At 68.4% G+C, this 22113-nt stretch overlaps 1 protein-coding gene across 3 annotated transcripts in view; it reads left to right on the top strand.

The window, feature by feature from the left end:
• Positions 1 to 22113, top strand: part of ZFPM1 (zinc finger protein, FOG family member 1) — a 46513-nt gene that overhangs the window by 12784 nt on the left and 11616 nt on the right. For all 3 annotated transcript variants that reach the window (XM_062176376.1, XM_062176375.1, XM_062176374.1), the window contains exons 2-3: positions 5533 to 5661; positions 7553 to 7672. In XM_062176376.1, the coding sequence (XP_062032360.1) occupies positions 5547 to 5661; positions 7553 to 7672 (235 nt within the window). In that variant the 5' untranslated portion in view covers positions 5533 to 5546. The remainder of the gene's footprint in view (positions 1 to 5532; positions 5662 to 7552; positions 7673 to 22113) is intronic.

A 22113-nucleotide genomic window follows, 5' to 3' on the forward strand; every position in this document is an offset into this window, starting at 1 on the left:
GCCAGCCCACCCCCCACAGCCCAGCCCACACAGCTCACGAGAGCCAGCCCACCCCACACAGCCCAGCCCACACAGCTCACCCCACACAGCTCACGAGAGCCAGCCCACCCCACACAGCCTGCTCACGAGAGGAGTCCCGGTGTCATGGGAGGGGCTGACGTCTGGAGCCTGACCTCTTCGCAGCCCCCGGGTGGTGCCAGAGGCCTGAGCTGTCCGTTGTGCCTCTCGCCTGGCCCTGAGCAGGCACGTGAGCAATGGCCTCCGTCCCCGGTGCCCAGCAGAGCTGGTGCTGGGGGTCGGGGACCCCGCGGCTCAGCCTGCCCCCGTGAAGGGCGCCCAGGCCAGGGGACAGCCGGCGGGGAGGACAGCAGCCGTCAGGGGCTCAGGGACGGCGGGACGGCCCGGGGCAGGGAGGCGTTCAGCCCTTGCCTCCGTTCCCATCTGTTAAATGGGTGTTGCCGGGTGGGGGAGGTGGCCGGGGCAGCCGCCAGGTCTTGCTGCCGCTGCCCGAGTCAAGGGCAGACGAGAGGCCCCAGCACCCTCTGGGGTCATTTCCACCTCAGGGGTCCGGCGCACCCCAGGCCCCTCTGGAGCCGCTGAGTCGCACTCACTGGGGAGGGGCTGGGCCCAGGAAGGGGGGCCCCGTCTCGCCTCATCTCAGCCTACGCAGGCCTTGGAGACCCTGCAGGGCCAGCCTAGGGTCCGGCATGGGCAGCATGGCGCAGGGTCACGGGTGCCTCTGGCCATGGGGGGCAGCGTAGCCCCCATGCACCCCTAAACCAGGGGCTTCGGGCCGAAGCCTCCTCTCAGGCCCCGTGCTGGCCAGCGTGGCTGCAGGCGCTGGGCACACGGCGGCGTGCAGACTCCACTGTGGGGCGCTTGACCACAGCCCCCGGGGGGAGCAGGCGAAGGGTCTGGGTGGAGGCAGCGGCCACGGCCTGGGCCGGGGAAGGTTTGGCTGTGGGAGGCGTGGCGCAGAGAAGTGGGCGTTCCTCAGTGAGCAGGGCCGGCAAGGCCGAGGGGGGACCGGTGTGGACGGCGCCTCGCGCTGCATGCCGGGGAGCGTGCACTGCCGGCGTCCAGGGCAGGGGAGGACCCGAGAGCCGCTCCCTCCATCGGGCTGAGCTGGCGGAAGGCAGGGCTCCCCACCGTACAGGGATGCATGGTCCACTTCGTCCAGTCCCTGGAGGGAGACCCAGGGAGTGGGCGTGGGGAGCAGCGAGGCGTCCAGGGCACGGCTGGGCCAGCCCAGGAGCCTGTGGGGCAGCTGGGGGCCCCCGGCGAGGGAAGGCCGCGGCACGGCCCCGCCTTTGCCTCCTGGTGGGGTCAGCTGGAGGGTGTGGGTTTTACTGGGGTTGCGAACTGTGCCACACCTGTTTTCTGCCAGATGTGATTGGCTGTGTCTAGAAGGTTCCAAAGCCTGGGGGAGCCGCAGCAGCTCTGGCTCGTCAGACCCTGGGTCCCTGGCATCGGCGCTGCCCCAGGACAGCCACCCCCAAGCCGGCCCGCACGGCACCGGCACCCATGCTGGGCTCCAGGGCTGGTCCTCCTGGAGCTCACAGGGCCATAGCTGTCCCAGCCGACAGACGGGGCCCTGAGCAGAGGGCGCCAGGGCTTGAGGCCCAGCTGTGTGCTCTCCGGAGAGGGGCAGTGAGCGCCCCGCTGTGGGGAGGACGTGAGCTCCGTCTGGGGCCAGTGGCAGACAAGTGGAGACGGCCACGCTGCCCAGGCCTTCTGTCCTGCGCCCACGTCCTAGCCCGTGACCCCGGGTCTGGGCGAGGCGGAGAGGGGGCGGCGCGATGCTGGGGGCGGGTTTGGCGGCATCCTGAGGGCCACCACGGGCGGGGGCACTGGCAGGGTGTGACTGGCTGAGTGGGAGCAAGCGCCAGGCTCTGGGGATGTCACCCAGGTGACCTGGGCCCGAGGGGACCTGCTGTGTGGGCGGCGGGCACCAGGCCCTCAGTAGAATTGTGTACAAAGAACTTCTCTTGTCCTAAGGGCTTGGGCGGCTGGTGGTGGCTATGGCCTGGGGGCTGGGGCCAGAGTGGCCAGTGAGCCAGCTTTCTCCTGTGCCTCCAGTCCCTGGGACCAGTGTGGACGGGTCCTTCTGCCAGGGTCGCCCTGCCTGCCAGCCCAGAAATGGGGCTTTGACCGGGTCCGCCTGGGGACCTTGGCCCAGCCCCCCCCCCAGGGAGCGCGGTGCCCTCCCCACGTCTCTGTCCCCGCCGTGGCCCGGCGGCTGCGGCCTGGTGGGAAGGCTGGGGTCTGTTGCTATTTTCTGTCTCTTCTCAGGACCTTATCTGGCCACTGTGTGCCGCCCAGGGGCCAGGGGTTCCTTGGCAGTGCCGGGCCCCCACCCATCTACCCGCTGTCCACGGCCAGCACAGCCAGGAGGCCCAGGCCTTCTGCCAACGGAGGGGCACTCTCCACTGCCCACCCACGCTCCGCCCCCAGTGCCCACCACCCTGGCTGGCTGAGGGGTCGCAGCTGTGGACAAAGCAGTGCGAGGAAGCAGGCCGTGGGGAGGAGCGCCCCCCAGCAGCCTCAGCCCCACGTGCCAGCCACCGCCGCCGCCGCCCCGTGCGGGTCTCACGCACTACTTCCTCCAGGGAGCCTCCCTTGACGGCAGCCGTGGCCACACACACTCCCCAGCTTTCGGCCTTGAGCCCTGGGTGTTGGACACTGCCCGTGTGCAGCCCCTGGAGTAAGATTTGATGAGTGACCGCAGAGCTGAGCGAATGAGTGGACGAGAGACGGGAGGAGGCCTACCGGAGGCCCAGCCTGTTCTGAGTTGCCCGGGCAGGTGCCTGCGCCGGTGCCCTTCCCTGTGGAACAGTAACAAGAGGGGCCTCCTAGGAGCCAGCCGGGCATGGGGGGAGCTGCGCCCTGAGCCCCCTGCCCCAGCAGGAGGGACCCTGGCCTTCAGCGGGACCCTCAGGCCCGCCTGGCCAGCCCCACCCCAGGAACCAGTTTTCTGAGAGGCTGTGGTTCAGAAGAAGCCCCCAGTGCCTGGCCATCAGAACGGGGGTGGGGGCTCGGGTGGGAGGGGGCTCCTCCGGCCGCGCAGAGCCAGACTCCGTAATTCAGTTTAAAGCATGAAAAAAGGGAGTTGATGAAATTCCACTATCAGTGCTGAGCCAATATGCAAAATATCTCACCCCCAATCAAATAGCTATTATGTTTCCGTTTCCATCTCGGCGTCCGGCTTAATGAGCAGGGGATGGACGCGCGGGCGGGCGTCTGTGTACCCTGATAACCGAGGGGCTCTGGGCACCGTGGGGGCTGCGCCTGGCTCGGCCCGGCCACAGCGGCCTGGCCCCTGGACGCCCCCAGGCAGGTGCACGGCCTTGGGCACCAGGCTCTGCAGCTGGGTGCTGGCCAGGCTACAGGCAGCCCTCAGGGCAGAGCAGGGGAGGGGCCTGGCCACACCAGCCTGGGGAGGGCAGCGTGTCCCCCGCCACCCCCACTGGCTGGGAGCGGGTCGGTTGCCTTGCTGGGCCTCACTTTACTTACGCATAAAGTCGGCATGGCCTGGGCTGCTCTCGGGGGTGTTGGGACCCTCCTCGGAAGGAGAGTCGCGTTCTGACTGGGAGTCGCGGCCCCCCCACCCCCACTGGCTGACCTGAGCCCCCAGCCAACTGCCATGTGGGTCGGAAGGCGGCATCACGGCTGCATGGGGAGGAGTGCGGGGGGACATCGTGCGACGGTGCCTAGCACAGGGTCTGTACTCAGTCGGTGCTTAATAACGGCACTTGCCCATCCCCACCTTTCTCGGAGCCTTCTGGGCCTTTGGTGTCCATGACGGGGATGCCTGCCGCTTGTGAGGGGCTGGGCACAGTGGCCGCACAGCGAGGGCCACGTGTGCGTGTGTCCCCCTGGCCGGGTCCCCGGGGCCTGGGCAGAGGGGAGTCCCCAGTGGGGCTCCGGGCGTCTTTCTGGGCCGGGCGGGCTGCCCCGTGCCGCCTCCCAGCGTGGGCCCCGGGCTGTGCTGGCGGGCGGCGGCCTCCTGCGTTATCAGAGCCGTTCTAATTGTGCTGGCGCTGAGATGGGCGGCGCGGCGCTCTGCACGCTCGTCGCCTCGGCTTTGTGTGGGCTGGCGCCTTTGTTCCGCTCCAGCACGCACTCAGGCCTCCCTGGGTGTCTGAGGCCCACCTGGGTGGGACCCCGAGAGCCGGGGCCACCTTCCTGGGGCTGTAGCGGGGGTGGGGGGCTTATGGATGTCCCCCTAGCATCAGCCAGGCCCCGGCCTCCCCTCTGGGAGGGCTTCGTACCCACTTGCCAGGGCGGGTAATTGAGGCTCTGAGGCCCCACAGCCGCACGCCGCCGTCAGCTCCGGATGGGCCTTGGGAGGCAGAAAGGCTTCCGGGAAGGGTAGGCCCGGAGGGCTGGCCAGGTCACCCCGCAGCACCACACCTACCCACAGGGCACGCTGCGGGAGGCTGGGTCCCGTGGTATGACCCAGCCCCTACTGAATTACGAGCGCTGAGGGGTCCGGGGGGCTGAGGGCTGGGCCCAGGGCAGGACCCCAGCTGCAAAGGGACCCTGGCAGGATGCTCTGTGGCTGCCCTACGCCTGCCCTCCTCAGCCTCTGTGTCAGCAGCGTGGTGCCCTCCAAGCCCTCCCGACCGCCCCGCCCCTCTCTGCCACCCCCCAACCACACTGTGGAATTCGCCACTGTTTTCGGCTGGGGTGCATTGCCGTGCCCTGTGTCCCACTGGGAGCCGTCCATTTTCACCCAGTGTCCCCTCAGCCACCGGCCACAACCGCGTGTTGAGCTATGCCCGGCCGGCTTCTTTCTCCTGGGAGCACCTGCAGAGGGCTGGGGGGAGACAGGCCGCCTCCGTGGGGGCCTGAGGGCTCTCCCAGAGGGTCCCAGTGACAAGGTCGGCCCCAGGAGCTCCGCTCTGAGGGGCCCTCCACTCCCAGCCCACCCCTCCCTCTGGCTCCTCCACCCAGGCACCTGTGTGTGCCTGGAATTCCTGGCCTGGGCTGTCTCTTCCCTAAGTAGGCGTCTGAGCCAGGAGGCTCTGCCCCTCCCCCGTGCTGCAAACCCAGGCTGGGGGGGGGGGGGTGGCAGGCCCCCGCTGAGACGGGACCCCCCCAGGTCTGGGGGCCTCCAGAGGGCGCTGCCTCCTCCACCTGGTGGCCAGGTGCCACCCAGCTGTGCTCAGGGGCGCAGCCCCTAGCCCCGGCTCATCGGCAGCCACTTGGGCGCTGGCCTGGGCCCCCCTCCCCTGGCCTGACCACGCCGCTGGAACGGAGAGGGGCTGGAGGGCGGGGGCGAGCCCAGGGACGTCCAGCCGAGAAGGGCCCCACCCCTGTTCCCACGGCTTCCAGCGTGTTGGGGGGCAACCCAGAGAAGGGCTGGGACCCCGGTCTTGGCTGGAGTGGGGTGGTAGGTCCTTTGTAGGGCAGGGAGGGGCAGGGGAGACCCCAGCTTCAGAACTGCACCTCAAGTCTGAGATCACATGGACCTGGGCCTGTGCTGGGAGGGTGGGGGCTCCTCATGGGTCCCCCTGGCTGTGTCCGCAGGTTCCCTCGGAGACATGGAGGCCGGAGAGGAAGCCCAGGCTACGGACGCCACCCTCACAGAGTGCGAGGCCGCACAGCCAGAGCCCGCGGCCTTGGGGGAGCCCCAGCCCCCAAGCCCATCCAGAGCAGGTGAGTGGGGCAGAGCCCACCTCACACCCTTCCCGCTCCCCAGCCAAGGCCTCGCAGGATCTCCTCCCTGCTGGGCCTCAGTGGCCATCTTTGGGTGGCCTGTTCCCTGGAGGCCATGGCGGTGTCCTGGGAGGAGGGGAGAGGTACGCCTTCAGCCTCCGTGGACAGACAGGCTCTCACAGGGAGTGGTCTTCCGGCCTCCGTTTACAGCTGTGGGATGGGGCCAGTGAGGTCCCCCTCCTGGGTGGGTCACAGCACGAGGTGAGACGACTTGCCCAGGGTTGCACAGTGGGCGAGTCGCCTGGGGCATGGGGCCCAGGCTGCACCCAGCTGCACTCGGCCATCTTGCCTCCCCTCCCCCGCCCCAGACACCCTGCAACAAGCGGCCTTGCTGAGATGGAGCGCTGGGGGCGGCCAGTACCCTCACCCCTGCCTTCCACGGGGACGCTGTCTTGGGGGACAGCACCTGTTCCGGGTGCCTCAGGCTGGCTGTGGGCTCCTCCCACTTCTGCTTCCACTCGCATCCAGGGGGTGGCCCCATGCCTGTACCTAAGACCCTTTGCACACAGCCTAACTCCAGTGGAGTGGCCAGGCCATGTGGGAGGATGGACAGGTGGGCAGTGATGAGACAGAGACCCCAGGGTGGCCCACAGGGACAGGTGTGCCAGGCGGTGGCACCAGCAAGGGCGGACGCCCTGGGGCAGGATGGAGGGTGGACAGAGAGAGGTCTGGGGCTGAGGGGGTGGAGCCCCCAGACAGACCTGGGTCCCAGCAGGAGGGCGCCCCTTTTCCTGGCCCCCTACCCGCCCAGCACTTTCTGGTCTGAGTGGCAGGGTCTCTGCTGGAGGAGCCACAGACTGCGTAACCCACAGCCTCATCCCCGGCCCAGGAGGGCGGCCAGCTCCCGGGCCAGCGTGGAGGGCCTGGGCCGGCGGTGGTTCCAGCCCAGGAGTCTGCATCACTCTCCCACAGCCCAGGGTGCAGCCGGAGTTGTCCCTCTGCCCTCAGGGCCTGGGCCCCAGTTCCCCCCTCTGCCGAGTGGGTGGCTGTGCAGAGCGAGCGGGGAGGCGGCCGCCCCCACCCCCCGGCTGTTGCAGTGTCTTGGGTGCTGGGGGGGGCGGCGGTGCGCTCCTGGGGGCCCGGGGCTGCCAAAGGGCAGGTGGTGTTTGCCGGTGGACTTTGACCAGCCAGCTTCCCGGGGAACCAGGCCCTTTATCTGATTTGGGAGCCGGGGCTGCTGGGGCGGGGGTGGGGCCGGGGAAGGAGCTGGAAAAAACAGCCAGGGCCGCACCTGGCACAGCCGCGGTGATAGGCGATGGGCTCGATAAGGCGGCGCGGGGGCGCTCAGCCCAGGCGGGTCCAGCGCGGCCTGCGCAGTGGCCGGGGCTCACATGCCAGCCACTTTGATTTATAGCCAAAAATAATAGGACTTTTATACTGTGCGATTGATTTATTTGATGTTAATCGCGGGCCTTATCTCCGGTATTAATAGTCTGCGGGGCGTGTGACGTCACCGAGGGGCTTTGCTGGGAGCTCACCGACTGGGGGCCGCTGTGGCTATCAGCCCAGCTGGGAAGGCAAATATGCCCTTTGGGCTGGAGTTGGTGCAGGGCCGGCGCGGGAGACCAGGAGCGAGGCCATGCGCGTGCCCGCTGGCCTGGGCGTGCCGCACACAGCCTGTGCCGCTCCGGCTTCTGCGAGCGGCTGGAGCAGCCGTTGCTGCCATCACCGAGGGCTGCAGGTTCTCAGAGGCCCCGAGGGGCCCTGCAGAGGCTCCCCCAGCCCCTCCTGGTCCAGGGAGCCGGAGGGGGTAACCTGGGGCTGCCCACTCGCCCCACCCCCGGCCCAAGGGCAGCCCAGCAGGGCGGTGACATTGCCTTCCTCTCCATAGACACTGGTCTGCCTCCACCGCCAGCAGCCCCCATGTCCCCAGGAGGCCCTGAGGAGACGGAGGGGCCGGAGCCAGAGACGGCATCCCAAGAGGAGAACGGCAGCCCCTGGAGGGGGCCAGGTAACCATCGGGCGGAGCCAGGGTCCACCAGCGTCACCCCCACCCAGGCGCCCTGGGGCCCCGACTGCTGGGAGCTGGCACCTAGGTGCTTGGGTGGCCGGAGACCCGCTGGTCCAGCCAGCGGCAGGATCATGCGTGTGCGACACCCCAGGCCCCGTGTGCAGCCGACACCTCTGGAAGATCCCTCCCCGCGAGGCGGCAAGGAGCCAGCGGGGTGGCCGGGAGTGCCGTGCTGGCAGGAGCCGCCGGGGCCGTCCCGGCCATGCCCCTGGTGCCCTGGGCAAGTGCTGGGGTTTCCTGGAGAGCAGGAGAGGACCCCCGCACTCCTGAGCCACGTGTGAGACAGGGACAGGGCTCTGTGCTGACCCGCCCGGTCGGCCCTGGGCCACGGTGTCCACTGCTGTCACTCCCGAGTTCGTGGCTGGCCCGGATGCAGGGTCCACACGGCCACATCCCTGGGGACCGCGGTGAGGGGCGGGCAGGCGGGCGCCAGGTGCTTCTGCCTCTCCTCATTGGCCAGCAGCTCCACCCAGGGAACGCAGGCCGCCCTGGAGGCTTTTCCAGGCTGCTCTGTCGAGAGCCGAGAGCCAGAACTGGAGGCCAAGGGGAGGAGGCTGTCCCAGCAGAGGCAGGTGGGGGGACGCCGCTGGTCCCTGTTGGAAGGAAGGTGGGACAGAGGCCCAGCGCCCGCGCCAGGACGTGTCGTACACTGTGGGCACTTACTGAGCACCCAGCCCACGGAGCAGCGTGCTGCGGGCTACGGACGCCAGTGAGACTCCAGTCTGTGCCGAAACACAGGTGCCAGGAAGCTGCGTGCTGGGGTCTCATCTTGCCAGGGCAGAAGGGGTCCCATTCTCCCTTGGGGTCCCCCGGGTCTCCTGACTGCCCTGAGGGCCACATGTGTGCGACCCCCAGGCATCTGGAGAAGAGTGGGCGATCCGTTAGTGATGTCTGCGGCAGGTGTCGAGGGAGACGTGGTGGCGTGGACGGAGGCCAGCAAGAGCAGGGCTCGCCTGGGGGCCGCGGCCCACATGGTGACCCCAGACCGTGACGCCGGGTCCACTGAGCCCCTGCCCTCCTGCCGACGTCCTGGGTGAGCCAGCGCTGGGGGCCTGCCGGGCCCTCGGGTTCACCCTCTGCCGCAGGAAGGGTTGCAGGCGTGCGGGCGCCCTCCAGCACCTGTGACAGATGGGAACGCAGCATTGACGCTGGCCACACGCGGGCTCCGGGCTGGGCGGGGCCCCGCAGACCTGCTCCGCGCTCAGCTTCTCCACAGCGGCCAGCCGGCCATCCCAGTGTTGTCAGGGACCCCCTTGGGCAGTGCTCACGAGACCAGCACGATGGTGACCCCCGCACAGAGCAACAGGGGCCACGTCCAGGGTCGGGCGCGGGGCTGCAGAGCCCATGCCGCCATCAGCATCCGTGATGACCCCGTGGCCACCCGAGACGTCTGTGTCCTCACCCCTACTCCAGAGACGGAGAAGCGGCTGCCTGGGGCTGGGGGCTGGGGCCCAGGGCGTGCCGGCTGGCCGCGTGGCCAGGGCTGTGGTCTGGGACTGGGGCTATGCCCCAGCTTCCTGCGCTGTCCATGCCTGGGGGCTGGGGCACCCGTCAGCCCCGCAGAGGAGCTGCTGTGCAGTGGGCAGCGATGGGCTTAGATAAGCGGCCGCGGGCAACCGCCACGGCAGCCACCGCCTATCACACCCCACGCAGGCCGCACTTATCGCCCGGGGAGCCGGGCCCTTATCTCCTGGGGGCCCCAGGCCGGGGGTGGGGCATCAGGGCCCCAAGAGCAGCAATGCGCCCAGTGACCGGCATGGCGGCCGGGGTGGGGCAGGGATGCAGCCGCCCCCGCCCTGCACATCCCAGCTGCGGTCCCCATGGGCCAGACTCCGCCCTCCTCTCCTCGCTCCCGCTCCCCTTCCACCCTCGCTCTCTCCTCACCTCTCCCTTGGTTTCTCTCCCGCTCTCTCCCCATCTCTTTCTCTCTCAGGCCTCTCGCTCAGTCTCTCTTCCCCTCCATCTCCCCCCACTCCCTCCCTCCTCCTCCTTTCTTTCTCCTGTTTCTCTGTGTCTGTCTCCCCCCCCCGCCCCATCTCCCTGTCTCTCCCCCCCCCGTCTTTCTCACTCCCTCCCTCTCTCTCCCCGTCTCTCTCTCCCTCTCTTTCTCTCCCTCTCTCTCTCCCCCCTCCCCCCTCCCCATTTCTCTCCCGTCTCTCCCTGTCTCTCCCCCATCTCTCCCTCTCTCTCCCATCTCTCTATCCCACCGTCTCTCTCTCTCCCCATCTCTCCCTCTCTTTCTCTCTCTCTCCCTCTCCCCCGTGTCTCTCTCTCCCCCCCTTCCCCATCTCTCCCTCTTTCTCTCTCTCTCCCCCGTCTCTCTCTCCCCTGTCTCTCTCTCTCCCGTCTCTCTCTCCCCCTTTCTCTCTCCTGTCTCTCTCCCGTCTCTCTCCCTCTCTCTCTCTCTCCCGTCTCTCTCCCCTGTCTCTTTCCCTCTCTCTCTCTCTCCCATCTCTCTCTCTCTCCTGTCTCTCTCCCGTCTCTTTCCCTCTCTCTCTCTCTCTCTCCCATCTCTCTCTCCCCTGTCTCTCTCTCCCTCTCTCTCCCGTCTCTCTCTCCTGTCTCTTTCCCTCTCTCTCTCCCATCTCTCTCTCTCTCTCCCTCTCTCCCCTGTCTCTCTCCTGTCTCTTTCCCTCTCTCTCCCATCTCTCTCTCCTGTCTCTCTCCCGTCTCTCTCTCCCGTCTCTTTCCCTCTCTCTTTCTCTCCCATCTCTTTCCCTCTCTCTCTCTCTCCTGTCTCTTTCCCTCTCTCTCCCATCTCTCTCTCCCCTGTCTCTCTCCCGTCTCTCTCCCGTCTCTTTCCCTCTCTCTCTCTCTCCCATCTCTCTCTCCCCTGTCTCTCTCTCCCATCTCTCTCCCTCTCCCCCTCTCTCCCTCTCTCCCCTGTCTCTCTCCTGTCTCTTTCCCTCTCTCTCCCATCTCTCTCTCCCCTGTCTCTCTCTCCCATCTCTTTCCCTCTCTCTCTCTCTCTCTCTCTCTCTCTCTCCCATCTCTCTCTCTCTCCTGTCTCTCTCCCGTCTCTCTCTCCCGTCTCTTTCCCTCTCTCTCTCTCTCTCCCATCTCTCTCTCCCCTGTCTCTCTCCCATCTCTCTCTCCCCTGTCTCTCTCTCCCATCTCTTTCTCTCTCTCTCTCTCTCTCTCTCTCTCTCTCTCTCTCTCTTCCATCTCTCTCTCTCTCCTGTCTCTCTCCCGTCTCTCTCTCCCATCTCTTTCCCTCTCTCTCTCTCTCTCTCCCATCTCTCTCTCTCTCCCGTCTCTCTCCCGTCTCTCTCCCGTCTCTTTCCCTCTCTCTCTCTCTCCCGTCTCTCTCTCCCCTCTCTCTCCCATCTCTCTCCCTCTCTCCCTCTCCCCCTCTCTCCCTCTCTCCCTCTCTCCCTCTCTCCCTCTCTCCCTCTCTCCCCATCTCTGAGCCAGTTTCCTTATCTCTGGGCTGCAGCCTCAGTGGCTTGGGAAGAGTCAGGCCCCACCCTCATCGCCTGGCTTGGGGACCCTGCCATGAGGCCTTGCCTCTCTGGCCCAGTGCGCCCGGCACCGTCTGCTCTGGGGAGGTGACTGGGCCCTGTCTTGGGTGAGGGTGGGACCCCCACAGCACGGAGCTGACACCCACTCGGACACCCACTGCCCCATTCAGATGTCCATCCCAGAAGGTGGGCAGCGGCAGCCCAGGAGAGGAGGGGGCACCCACGTGACACCAGCCCCCCTCGTCCCCGTGGACGCCACGTCAGGATTCCCCCTGTGTGGCGCCTGCTGCCCCAGAGCTCAGCAAGAGCCCCAGGGGGCTTGGTGGGGTCTCCGCCTCCCAAGGTCTCGGCCTGTGTGGCCGTGGCGATGCTCTGGGGTTGCTGTTCCCGAGGGGACCCAGCCCCGCCGAGCGCCTCCGGGCCGGCCGCTTGGCCTCTCCTGCCTGTATGCTCTGTCTAGGGGAGGAGGGGCTTCCTCCCCCATCCTGTCGCCCACCTCTGTCCCGGGGTCAGACCCAGGTCCCAGCCATGCTGCGGTGCCCCCCTCTGGGGCACAGAGGGTCAGGCTGGAGCAGAGGCCCGTGGAGGTCCCAACAGTCCCTCTGGCCAGGCCTGGGTGGGCCACAGCCCCTCCCTGTTTGCTCCTGACCCAGAGCTCTGTGGGAGAGGGACTACCCTGTGACCCTCCCGGCTGCCCTCATGGTCCAGTCACGAGGGAGGTGGCCGGGCAGACAGCAGCCGCTGTACCTCGGGGCCCACGGCTCCTCCAACTCCGGGGTCCTGAGGCCTGTCGACCACCGCACAGCCACGTGTGGTGTCCGCCGGGCCCAGGAAGCAGGGGAAGGAAGGGATCGGAGTAGCCAGATGTGCTGTGGGGCCCCTGTCCCCGGGGGGAGGGGAGCTGGCACTGGGGTCCACCCCACCTGATGCCGTCGGGACTGGCCAGCCGCCTTCGCTCCCCTGAGCAGCCCCCGCACCCCCGTCTGCCGTCAGCACCAGCTGGCCGGCCATCCGTCTGTCCGGGAGGCAATGCGGGTGCCCAGGACGGGGAGGCGAGCAGGTGGCCCGGGGCTCCCGGCTCCGTGGTGTGGGGTGGCGAAGGGCAGCCTTGCGGCCGGCCCAGGAAGGCAGCAGTGCCCGGGCGTTGGAGCCCAGGCCGAGGGGTTCTCAGGCTCAGGCCCCCAACCATCCCTTGCCCATGCCACTGTCTGGCCAGGAGCTCTTCCCCAGTAGCCGCCGCTAACAAAGCAAAATCCAGCTGGGCAGAGCCTGGCCTGGGGCAGCCGTGAGGAGCAGCAAGACCGCGGGGAGACCTCCCCAGGGGCAGGCAGTGGCCGGGACGCAGCGCGGCTGCCGCAGCGTAGACCACCCTGGCTGTGCACACGCCCCACGGCGCAGCACCCTGACTGTTGCTGCCATCCCAGGCCTGGCAGGGTTCGTGGCTCCGGAACTCCCAGGGGAGCCGCCTGCACCCCTACCCACTGTCCACTGTCCTTGGGAGTCAGTGGGCGCCCACTTCCTGGAAGAGCTTTCCGTGGGGAGCAGGGACTGGCCTGGGCAGACGAAAGGGCCAGCAGCGGGTGGGGAGTGGCTGGCTGCTGACCTCGGGCCCAGGCTACAGTGAGGACAGAAGGCGGAGCCTGGCCCAGGCTCCGCCCCACCCTGGCAGCCCTGGGCTGCTGCAGGTGCCTCTGCCTGTCGGTCCCGCCTGCCACAGACTGGCTCGTGAGGGCGGGGTCTCCTGCCCTCACCCTGACTCCAGGGCACAGGGGCACCTAGTGTCAGGGGCTGGGGTTCCCCAGAGCTAAGACGGGGGACTCCGCTGCACCCACGGCCCCTGCCTGGGGAGAAAAGGGGACAGGACCTCCAGAGGGAGCTCACCAGGGCCTGACCGCTTGCTCAGGGCACAGCGGAGTGGCCTTGGGTCGCGTGTGAGAGCGCTGAGCCCCTCCTCTTCCGAGAGGGCTGCTGTCAGCCCCTTTCCCTGCTCAGGGAAACAGGCCCAGCGGGGGGCGGCGCCCCAGCCCACTCAGCCTTCAGAGCGCCGGGAGCCTCCGGTCGCTGCCCCAGCCTGGGAGCAGGCACCTGCTGCCTCCTGGTGCTTGGTCTTCGGAGGCCTGGAAGGGGGCTCCTCCTTGGTACCCCCCTCCTGACAGAGTGGGTCGGCCAGACGCGGAGGGACGCCGTCCTGTCCCTGGCTCTGTCCCAGGCCCCGTCCCGAGTCCTGGGGAGAAGGGGGAGGCCTCCGCCTCCCTGCAGCCCTGCAGGTCAGCATCAGCTGCAGAGAGGCCGCACCAGCAAGCGCAGGCCTGGCACACGCTGGGGTGGGGGGTGAGGGGGCCCGCCCCGGGGCCCGAGCTTCTCATGGCTCTAGCGTTCTCCACGCTGGGCTCCTGGGAGGGCCGGGCTCGGTTTTCCTGGCTGTGGAATGGGGCTGTTGACGCGCGTTGGGGCTGTGGGCAGCACCCTGGGCGCGTGGGCAGCAGGTGGCTTGAGAGGCCGGAGATGCTGCCTGGCGGCCCCGGAGCCCAGCTGGGGCGGATGGCCGGGCCGTCCTGGCCACGCTCCTGTGACTCAGCGCGGGCCGAGTTACCGTGCGCTGGGCGGCGGCCGAGGCAGGACGGCCTGTGCTGACGGACAGCCGGGAGACAGCCTGTGTGGGCGGGAACATCACTTCGGGATTCTGTTATCGCCGGCTGGCGCTGCAGTCCCGAGGCCTATTTGTCTTAGACTAACAGGCGGGGGAGGGGGCGCTGGCAGATGACGGGGTCAGCCTGGGTCAGCCGCTAGAGCAAGAGCCCCCCCTCCTGGGTGTCCCCAGAGGAGGCCTCACCGCCCCCTCCAGGGGCAGCTGATGTCTGCCGAGCCCCTGCAGGGACCCTGCGGCTGCGTTAGGGGCCTGGGTCTCCTACACATGGACATGACCTCATGTTGGGAGCCGGCCCGAGGAGGCAGGGAGGCCAGGGAGTCACGTGGAGACGGGGCAGTAGGTCTGCGCAGGGGCCAGGGTGGGCCTCGCCGGGCCAGCAGACGGAGCCTCAGGAGGGCCCGGAGGCCCAGGGGTCGGCAGGACGGCGGGTGGTGTGCAACAGGAGGGGACAACTCACCACAGGGCTCCAGAGTGGGGGCTGCCTTGGAGGCAGGCTTTGTAGTGGGGGTGGGACCCAGGCCTGTGTCCACCCCAAAGCTCAGGACAGCCCTCCCAGCCAGGCCCTGTGGACAGAGCCAGAGCCCTCGTGGGGACTGGCAGGGGGCCGAGAGCCTCTTCTACACCCCCGGAACTGGGGCAGGGCTTCCCCAGGCCCCCTCGCCCTGGGCAGCCCCCTGGCTGTGGTCAGCGGCCCTGTACCTCACACTGCTGGACCCACAGCCACACCGCCCCTCTGGCCTGGCTCTCAGCACAGCTCCCACAAAGGCACCTGGGAGGAGCAAGGTGGCCCTTGGGCTCCATCACGCTGTCCCCGGGGCCTAGCCCCTGCCCTCCTGGGCAGCCAGGCAAGCCGACATCGGGCTGGGAAGGCCCGAGCCTGAGCCCAGCTGCCTGGGCCCCCGCTTCTCGAGCTCAGCACGCCTCCCCAGGTGACATGAACACTGTGGGCCGAGGGCAGCCGGACAGGGGTGTCCTGTGAGGGGCACAGCCAGAGCCGGGGTCCTCTGGGCTCCTGGCAGGTGGAGCCAGCCGCCAGCCGCACACTACCCACTGACCTCACCACCTTCCGGGTGCGACCATCTGTGGCCAGGGCGGCTAATCAAGCCGCTTCCTCCTTGGTCCTCCCACCCTTCCTGCCTGGCCAGCCTGCGCCTGCCGGCACCTCCCACCTGGGGAGCCTTGGAACCACCTTCCAGAAGTTTCCTGCCGGGCCTAGCTGTGCGTCCTGGGGTATGACAGCTCCCCCCCTGACCAGTTGCCTCTTTGGTGAAGTGCCCACCAGTGTGTGTGGGAGGAGCCGGGGCCCAGGGCAGCAGGCGCGGCACAAGCAGGGGCACTCGTGTGAGTGCTGTCACACGCGCTGGGTGCCTCCGGGGGCGCTCAGGTAACACCGCCACCCGCCGCCCCTGTGTCGGTGACAGGTCAGTGTCACCTGTATGCCAACGCTTAGCGTGAGGGCAGACCTGGCTTCCAGCTGCCCCTCTCTCGCTGGAGACCGCGGCCGGGAGCCTGGGCGGCAGCCGGCGGCACCTCCGTCCCCCCTTTCTGGAGGGCGCAGCGCCCCCCGGGGGTACATCCTTGGCTAGGAATGTGTTGGGATCACTGTTGGGCCAGCCTCCCCTCCACTGGCCTGGCTCCTCCACTTCCCCCTGCCCAGGAGGCAGGGAAACCAGGGCACATGGCTGGCCCTGAGCGTGGCAGTGGGGAACAGGCAGCGGTCACGTGGTCAGCCCCAGCACGAAACCGAGGTGGGGGAGCGGGTGAGCCGGGCCCCCGGCCGCTCCCTGCCACGCGCCCGCTCCGGCCGCTCTTTATTTATTTATTACCCTTCTGTCTCTGCACAACTTTTTATTCCCTCGCTGCGTTTTTCCATGGCGGTGGCCGTGGCCGTGGCCGATAAGATCGGTCCCGGGAGATAGGACAAAGGGGCCACTGTCGGCTCGAGGGCTGGTCATATCCTGCCCGCAAGGGCCGAGCGGGCCTGGGATGAGGCGAGATGCTATCGCGGGCCTCACTGTCTCAGGAGGGGCTTGCCAGGCCAGCCCAGGACCTGCCCCTGCCCCCCAGCCCCCCGCCCCAGGGATGCCCAGTGCCCTGCGGGCGTCGGCTCTAGGGCTTGTCCCACAGTTCCCTGGGCCTCGGTGTGCTGTCTGACCAGCTCCGCCGGACGCAGTGGGATCCTGTGAGCCCCTTCCGCCGTGCAGTCCCCAGTGTCCGTGCTCGGGGACAAGCAGTCCTGGGCTGCGCGAGGGCCCTTGTCCCCAAGCGGCCCCCTGCCCCGGGGTGCGCAGGCCGGACAGGAGAGCAACCTGAGGCTTTTTCTGGTTTGTTTTTGGGTCCTAAGAATTTCTGCGAGAAGGGAAGACATGATTCTAGCAGAAGCAAATGCCACGCAGATGCCCACGTGTGTGTCCTGGCCACAAGCGGGGGCGGGGGAGACAGGTTCCCCTGCCCTGTGCCTCGGCTTGTTCTCCTGAAACCCCGCCCACCCCTGAGTGCCCCTGGAGACCCAGGCCCTGGCAGGGTCGTGGTGGCCAGTGGGGAGGGTGTGGGCGTGGCACCGAGCACCCGGGGCTGCAGACTCCTGGGTCTGGCTGTGTGCAGAACAGTGAGCCAGGCCCAGTGGAGGCCCTGAACGTTCCTGAGAGGCCCAGCTGGGGACCCTTCCTGGTCATCCTGAGAGGCTCTGTCTTCCTTCTTCCCAGCCTCCCCGAGGGAAGGGACTGGGCACAGCAGGGGCTCAGGGCCCGGGTTATGGCCCCGTGTCGCCTGCCTCAGTGCATGGCCGCTCTCTGCAAACCTCGGTCTCCCTCACCCTCGGTATCGTGTCTGTGCCCGAGCTGGTCTCGACCCCGGATGTGAAAGCAGGCGCTGTGGGCTCCACCTGACTTCTGGGGACTCACTTCATGGGGGGCTGGCCTGGGGCTGAGGCCTGGCGCCCATCTAGAGCCCCAGGCCCTCCCCTCACCGATGCCTCCCTGTGCGAGGAGCCGAGACGCTGCAGAGGACGCGCCCCGGGGCTCCCCACGGTGCCAGGGCCGGGCCAGGAGCTGACGGGGCTCAGCTCACCTTCCCAGACCCGGCACTCAGCTTTGCGGGAGGCCTGGTGCAGCCTGAGTCTCAGGGCTCCAGCAGTGCCCACTTCAGGGCAGTGGGGTGGTGCTGTCCGGGTAGGGAGCAGGGACGGGTCTCTCTCTGGGCAGAGCTCCTGCCTCGCCTGCAGGTGTGGGAGACACCCCACCGCGAGGAGCCCGTCTCGGGTTGCAGGGCGCAGGCAGAGCCCAAGGCCGCCTCCTACCCTGAACTCGGGCTCAGCGCAGTCCCCCAGGCCCCTCCACCCCCTAGGACCCGTCTGGGGGGAGCTGGGCCCCACCCTGCACTGCCTGCCCTCCAGGCAGTCCCAGCGCTGCCATTAGCCGGGGCCAGGGTTCAGCCCGATAAAGATGGGCTGTTGTTTTGTGTTGAAAAATCAATAATCCCAGCGATGTTCCTAGCGATAGGGAGAGGAGTTCACAGACACCAGCTGGCAGGTGGGGCAGGGCGGGGCCTCCAGAGCCTGGGGGCTGGCTCCCCTGTCCCTGGAGGCCCCAGGCCGGGCCCCTCCAGGGGACCCAGACCCCAGCCATGCTGTGAGGGTTGCCTGAGCTCTCTGGGATGCTCTGGTTTTGCACATTTTCCAAGGCTGCACGGGGGCAGGGACAGAGGGGCCTGGGCCTTGCTCATGTCCACTCTGGCCCAGCCCTGTGCCCAGGGGACACAGTGCCCGAAAGTGGTCAGCGCTCTGTGGACAGTGCAGTGGGGCACTGTTGATTTCCTGGGCACTGGCCTGCAGTGGACACTCTGGGTGGGACTCACTGGTCACAGCCGTCCCCAGCAGAGTCCCTGCTGGCCATCACACAGCCCCCTCTGCTGTCCGCCCCAGGGAACATGGATGCCGGCTCCGGGAGAGGAGGGGAGAGGAGGTGGCACCGGGCGCGGTGGGCGGGCACTTGGAGCGAGAGCCCAACAGGTGCTGCAGGCGAGGCAGAGCCCCTGGGCCTCGGGCAGGTGCAGCCGGGCACTGTGCTGCGGATTCTGGAGGAAACCCGCAGAGAAGGTTCTGGAGCTTGGAGCTGCTTGATAACCTCTGACCTGGCGTGAGAAGGCACAAGGGCTCAGGGAGCAGACGCCGGACACTGCGCTGAGCCGGGAGGGCAGAGGGGCCAGGCCGGGCTGCAGAGGCCCCACCGGGGCCCCCATGGCTGAGCACGTGGGGCCGGGGGAGACCCTCGCAGCTGCCCCCCATGGACGGGCCTTGCTGCTGTCTGTGTGTGAAGTGTGGAGTCCCACAGAGGGGCCGCAGCGGGCGCCGTTTGGGGTCCTGGCCCTGGGACACCAGGCCCGGCTCTGCGCAGCGCACAGCCTGTGGGCAGCCGACCCTGCCTTCCTGAGCCCGCGCCCCCGCACTGTCCAAGGAGGGAAGGGCGGGCGGCTGGAGGGGCGCGGCCCTGGGCCTGGGATCCGGAAGCCTGCCCCGGCCAGCTGTGCCCCCTGTCGGCCACAGGGAGCAGGAGGCGTGGGCCCGCTCTGCCCAAGCCGCGGGTCAGCCCCGTCCCTTCGGCACTGGGTCCCAGATGAGAGCCAGCGGCAGCCCCAGGCCCGGGCTTCCCACAGCAGGCCCGGCCCCGCCACCTGCGGGCTGACCTTGGGGCAGCTGCTGGCCCTCCCAGCCCGGCTGCTGTTTGCGCAGATGTGTCGGGAACAGATGCTCTCAGGGCCCAGGCGGTCTGCCTGCCCTGCGGCCGCAGAGACTTCCAGAACCCTGCCTGGCTGGGGTTCTCCTCCCCTCCCCTGCGCCTTTTTCTTTCCCTTTCTGTGACTTTTATCAAAGGCAAACAGCCTGATCCTGGAGATAGGGCAGCGCCCAGCAGAGCTGGGCCCAGCTGGCCCGGGAGAGCCGTGGGGCGGGCCGGGCGGAGTGATGGGCCGATTAGATAAGCGGGTGCTGGCGGTGACCCCGGGGTGGGCACCCGCGTGCTGACCGCAGACCCCAGCTGGGGTGGAGGTGCAGGGGGAGCCCGGCCCCTGGCGCTCCTGCAGACCCGCCTGCTGCGCCCAGCCCCAAGTAGGGAAACGCCTGGGGCGGCCGAGCCCTCTCGTCCTTCCTCAGGGCCTGCTGCCCACGTCGGAGGCCAGGGCTGGCAACTGCCCGCGTCCTGAGGGGTCCCGTCACCTGGGGCAGCTTCTTGGCTGCTGGCGGTGCTGAGGGGAGAGAGGTCAGTGCTGGCCACACGGGTGGACATGTGCCCTGCAACGCGGGAGGACTTCGTGCTGGTGCCCACTTGCATGGATGGGTAAATCGAGGCCCAGAGCCGCCGGACAGAGGCGGGGCTTGACCACAGGCCTCTCGGCTCCGGGACCCGTTCTCCACCCAGGGCACCCATGGCCCTGGCGTGGCTCCTGAGCCTGACCCCAGCTCAGTGGGTGGAGACCGGAGCAGTTTTCTGCAGAGCCGGCGATTCCTCTGGTTCCGCTGCAGACGCTTGGGGACCGGCAGAGGCCAGCGCAGCCGTAGGGAGCTTGTCCCAGTGCTCGCCTGGGGTGATGGCCCCATCCGGCAACCTGGACCTCCGGGGAAGCCGGTCTGAGTGTGGACATTGAGGCGAGAGGGGGCGGGGCCAGCACTGGGGGGCAGGAGGCTGTGTGGCCCCCGCTCCCCACATGAACCCCCGAGCGCCTCTTGCTGTGCTCTGGGAGGCCTCCCTGCGTCCCGGTCAGGACGGGGCTCCCGGGGGGAGGCGGAGGCCAGGAGCCGGGGTCCAGGAAGGACAGACAGCGGCCTCTGCGGCCACCGCAGGGATCCCTGGGAGCCCCCAGGGCCAGCCCTGTCCTCAGCGTCCCCGTGGGGTTTTGTGACTGAGTGAGCAATGAGCCACAAGCTGGGGACGGAGCTTCCGGTGCCCCCTCCCCCAGCTCCGGGCACAGCTCGGGGGCTGCCACGCCCCCCAGGGCCCCAGGTTTCCTGTTGGAGCCGGCTGTCTACATGGCCGCCACCGTGCGTCCGACCCGTGTTGGACACTCATTCCCAGCCTGGCTGGGCTGCCAGGAGTGGGGGCCTCACTCCCCCCACTTTGTGCACTTTTACTTCCGCTGGGGGAGGGTGTCGGCCGGTGCTGCCCGGGCTTCAGTGAGCCCGTGTGGGCCGAGGAGGAAAGGGGAGCTCGGGAGAGGCCATTGTCAGGCCGCTGTGGACAGCTGCCCAGGTCAGGCGGGGCGAGCAGGAGCTGAGGGGGGCCGTTCCCCAGCCACGCCCCACATCCCCCCAGAGCAGGCGCCCCTCTGTTTCCTGAATCTTTATTCCCTTGTATTTATTTGAAAGGCAGAGAAGAGAGGCTGTGGTCACCCATCTGCTGGTTCACTTCCCAGATGCCCGTAGCAGCCCAGGCCGGACCGGGCCAAGGGCGGGGCCTGGGACGCGGTGCAGGTCTCCGTGTGGGTGGCAGGTGCCTCCCAGGGCCTCCTGAGGAAGCTAGGGCTGGAAGCAGAGCCTGGACTTGAGCCCAGGCTGCCAGCGGACGCGGGGGTCCCAAGTGGCCTCATAAGCACCGTGCCAGGTGCCCTTTCTGCTGTCCAGTCCCTCGGGGCCAGCGACGCTGGACACTGGACCAGGAGGTGGCTGTCGTGGCCGTGCCGGGTCCCCGGCAGACCCCGCAGGAGTGGGCTGTGCAGGAGCACAGGACGCTGGCCTCTATCAGGAGCCAGCCCTCTCCCGGGCACTGCCCGATACCCAGGGAAGTGCCAGCCACACTCTTATCTGGGAGGCTCGGGTCACGGCCGCGAGTGCCGATTAGCACATGGGGCCGTTTGCCTTGGGTGCACAGTGGGGCCGGGAGCTGGCCATGGGGAGGGGGCCGGGACATGGCACCAGCATGACTGGCGGGGGCTGCCCTGGCCCTCCCCACGTCTGGGTGGCCTCCGTGCCCCCCCAGCCTGGGAGCTGCCGTAAAGGTCCTGGACCCCCAACTCCCCTAAAGAGGGTGGCGTGGCCACATGGCTCCGTCCGTCCCAGTCAGAGCCAGTGGGCCCCACAGGTGCAGCAGGGAGCCAGCAGCCCAGGGGCAGAGCCCACTCCTGCGAAGCTTGGAGCTTCTGGGTGCCACCCCACGGCCCGACTGCCCTGAGCTGGGGTGGGAGGGGCTGAGGAGGAGCCATTCGCAGGCTGGGAGACGAATGGGTGACCGCCGCAGAGGGCAGCCGTGTGGGGACCAGAGACACCCATATATCCAGGACGTGAGGGGCCGGGACTCCATCGCCCTCATGGGCATTGGGGTTTAGGTCCTGGCTGCTTAGGCTGCGTGTCACTCACCAGGCCACTCCCCGTCCCAAGCTGAGGACGGCCCGACCCACACGGGCCATGCTTGGTGCCAGGCCCTACGGGGCGGGCGGCAGGGAGGCCAGGGACTGAGCCCTGGACTGGGACCCTGGCATCCTGGGAGGGCTGGCAGAGGAGGCGGCCCCAGCCGGTGGCTGTGGCACTGGGCTGCTGCCATCTTATCTGCCCTGGGAGGACAAAGCCCGCCAAGGCTCCGGCAGCCTCCAGGGGCATTTGCATGCTATCTCCACCATTAGGGCCTTTATCTGATCATCGGGCCCATTAAGGCCACAGCCTGTGCGATGGGGCTGCAGGAAGTGGGGCCAGGCCAGACCACGTGAGGCCACCTTGGGCCTGGGAAGCCCTGGCGGTGGCCTGGCAGGGAGCAGCCTCCGAGGGAGTGGCCAGCGGCATCCGCGCTGCCCGAGGAGCAGACACCCAGGCTCATGGAGGGCAGCTGAGGGCCAGGTGTGGGGGTGTCCGGGCGCATGGGCGCCCCCTGGGGCGTAAGGCAGCCGCCTCTTTCCCCACACATGGAGGCAGTGGCTCCTCCTCAGCCCCCCGTCACGGTCAGGCTCTGCCTGCCTCCGGCAGCCCCCGGCAGCCTTTGCCCGCGTCTTCTCCTGACCTCTCGCCCTGTCTCTCACGAGGACACTGCTGCTGGAGTCAGGGCCCATCCCGCGCAGGACGCGGTCCCTCGAGATCCTGAGTGTCCTCGCACGGTTGTCCTCACCCCGGGCACTTGCGGGCAGTCCCGCCGTGCGCCTCCCGTGGGCTCTGCTGGCCACAGCCCGGCTGACAGCAGCTGTCCCAGATCTCGGGGCCACCTGCAGCCACCTGGACCCTGAGAAGGCCACGCCACAAGCACTGGCCTGGCCCCAGGCCTTGCGGCTGCCCCGCCTCACACCTCCGTGTCTCC

This window comes from Lepus europaeus, chromosome 19, assembly GCF_033115175.1.
Source record: "Lepus europaeus isolate LE1 chromosome 19, mLepTim1.pri, whole genome shotgun sequence".
Taxonomy (NCBI): domain Eukaryota; kingdom Metazoa; phylum Chordata; class Mammalia; order Lagomorpha; family Leporidae; genus Lepus; species Lepus europaeus.